General features: G+C 33.5%; 1 protein-coding gene across 1 annotated transcript; it reads right to left on the minus strand.

Moving 5' to 3' along the window:
• Positions 1-372: 372 nt before the first annotated feature.
• Positions 373-1,618, minus strand: LOC109540548. Its single transcript, XM_019908978.2, has 4 exons — positions 1,433-1,618; positions 979-1,139; positions 765-866; positions 373-577 (listed from the first exon to the last, which is right to left on the minus strand). Exons 1-4 carry the CDS (start codon positions 1,497-1,499, stop codon positions 518-520), a joined length of 390 nt encoding a protein of 129 aa, XP_019764537.1. The 5' UTR covers positions 1,500-1,618; the 3' UTR covers positions 373-517.
• Positions 1,619-1,894: the final 276 nt, after the last annotated feature.

The raw sequence follows: 1,894 nt of genomic DNA on the forward strand, positions 1-1,894 counted from the left end.
AACAAAAGTAGGAAAAGGACCTTAGAAGAACATTATTGTGCAAATTTTATCTACTTTAATTTGAGAAAAACTACTACTTCTAGGGATTGTCAAATAGCGCAAATAATGTTTTAGTAAGTTTTCTTTGCACAGGAAAAACCCGCTAAAAAAGTCCATAATACCAAAATATTGCTATGCTTGCAGCAATGTTGCTGTTGAGCTACTTATGACGAAATAACTTCTAAGATCCAAAAATCGATTATTGAAAGATGATAAAATTTGTCTGCAGTTTCCTTGCAGTTGAACATTTCCTTGCTTGTGTGCTTTATATGAAATAACGCGGATCAACAGTTGGGGAGGCGCTTTAAAAGAAGCAAATTTAAAAAAAGAACGTTTATGTAGCATTGATTTAATTTGCTAAGCTTACCAACAGATTTTAATTTCATCACATTCGTACATATTATTAGTACGACAATTCTGTTTTAATTCTCCAGAGCCAATCATGGGTACTAGTTAATTTGTGACCACCCTCAAGTGATTAAATTCGTTTATAAATTCGTTTGCCATCTGGAACACCGGATTTGGAGGACCTGGAAGTCTGAAAAAACATATTTATTTAAATTATTAGAGCCCAGTGATCTTACAATTGCTATGCCACTTATCAAGAAAAATATATTTACTAGCGTTGCAACATTAGCCTACCAATATAACAAAAAAATGTATTAATGTGCTATTTGTCTGAAACTTGCGAATGCGATTGCGATATTCAATTAGAGGCTACATACCACGGTAAGTTCGGAGCCAGAAACTGAGTAAATTCTCGTCCATTCGTGAGAACTGAAGCTTGAAACGACAGTCAGTACGTCTCCATTTAATGAAGCGGTACTCTAGAAGACAAAAAGCTTAAAAAATAAAGCGATCTCACACATCCTACAGTCAAAAACATATTTGAAATGTGTACTTGTCGATCCAGGTTATATTAATTTATAGGCAACAAACCTTAAACACTTTTCCATCTGGACCAGTAGCAGTAGTTTCTTGATTGAGTTTCAAGTTTTGAAGTGGTCCTCTCGACGAGATTTTGATGTCGTCTCCATTAACAGAAATTTCCAAGTCTTGATTATCATCCTCAACTTTTTGGGCTTGTTCAACGGGCATTCCTTTAAACAACCATTTGGTACACTTTCTCAATAACGTCAACGTCGGAATTCATATTTTAATAATTTAATTAATATAGCAGACTATTTCAGAAAACTTTCAAGTGTTTGTTCTACAGGCAACAAATTAAAACCCGGATAAAAATGAAGCATAACATAGACTTTTTAAATGTAGTTGTGGAATCAAATAAAATATGAAGTTACATTTAGAAAAGCACTAGTTAACACAGGGATTAATTCCATTTGCTGGAGAAGTTTATGGATTTTAAATCTTGTAACATTAGCAACCTACTTACCGTTTGCAACCAGATGTTCTAATATGCCCTCATTTTTAATGAGTTGATACTTGCCACTGAATGCCATTTTAAAGTTTAAGTACACACAGGAATGAATTTGCTACCTACGGTTCACTTTGGCTTCCTATCGTTTTTATATGGGCAATTATTATCAACGGAAAAGTAGCCTGTTAATTGTTTGCAGTTATTTTAAGTATTTACAGTACTTAAAATATTTATAACAATTCCACATTCATAGCATATTAATGATTTAATCTCTCTCGTTCCTGATAAGCAGGATTGCAGCGATGACAAGACATGTTGGTGCTAAGATTGGCTTTGAATCATAAGCGCATATTACGTAAACATGAAAAAGCATATTTTCCAACAAAGTTAGTTTTGACAAAAAAATTTCCGGTTACAAAACGTTTTTTTAACGGGACATTTTAATGTTCGCGGGTTTTCAATGCGATTATACCGAAT

Source organism: Dendroctonus ponderosae, unplaced genomic scaffold (genome assembly GCF_020466585.1).
Source record: "Dendroctonus ponderosae isolate FM_Combo_2020 unplaced genomic scaffold, Dpon_F_20191213v2 Dpon_F_20191213_6, whole genome shotgun sequence".
Lineage (NCBI taxonomy): Eukaryota > Metazoa > Arthropoda > Insecta > Coleoptera > Curculionidae > Dendroctonus > Dendroctonus ponderosae.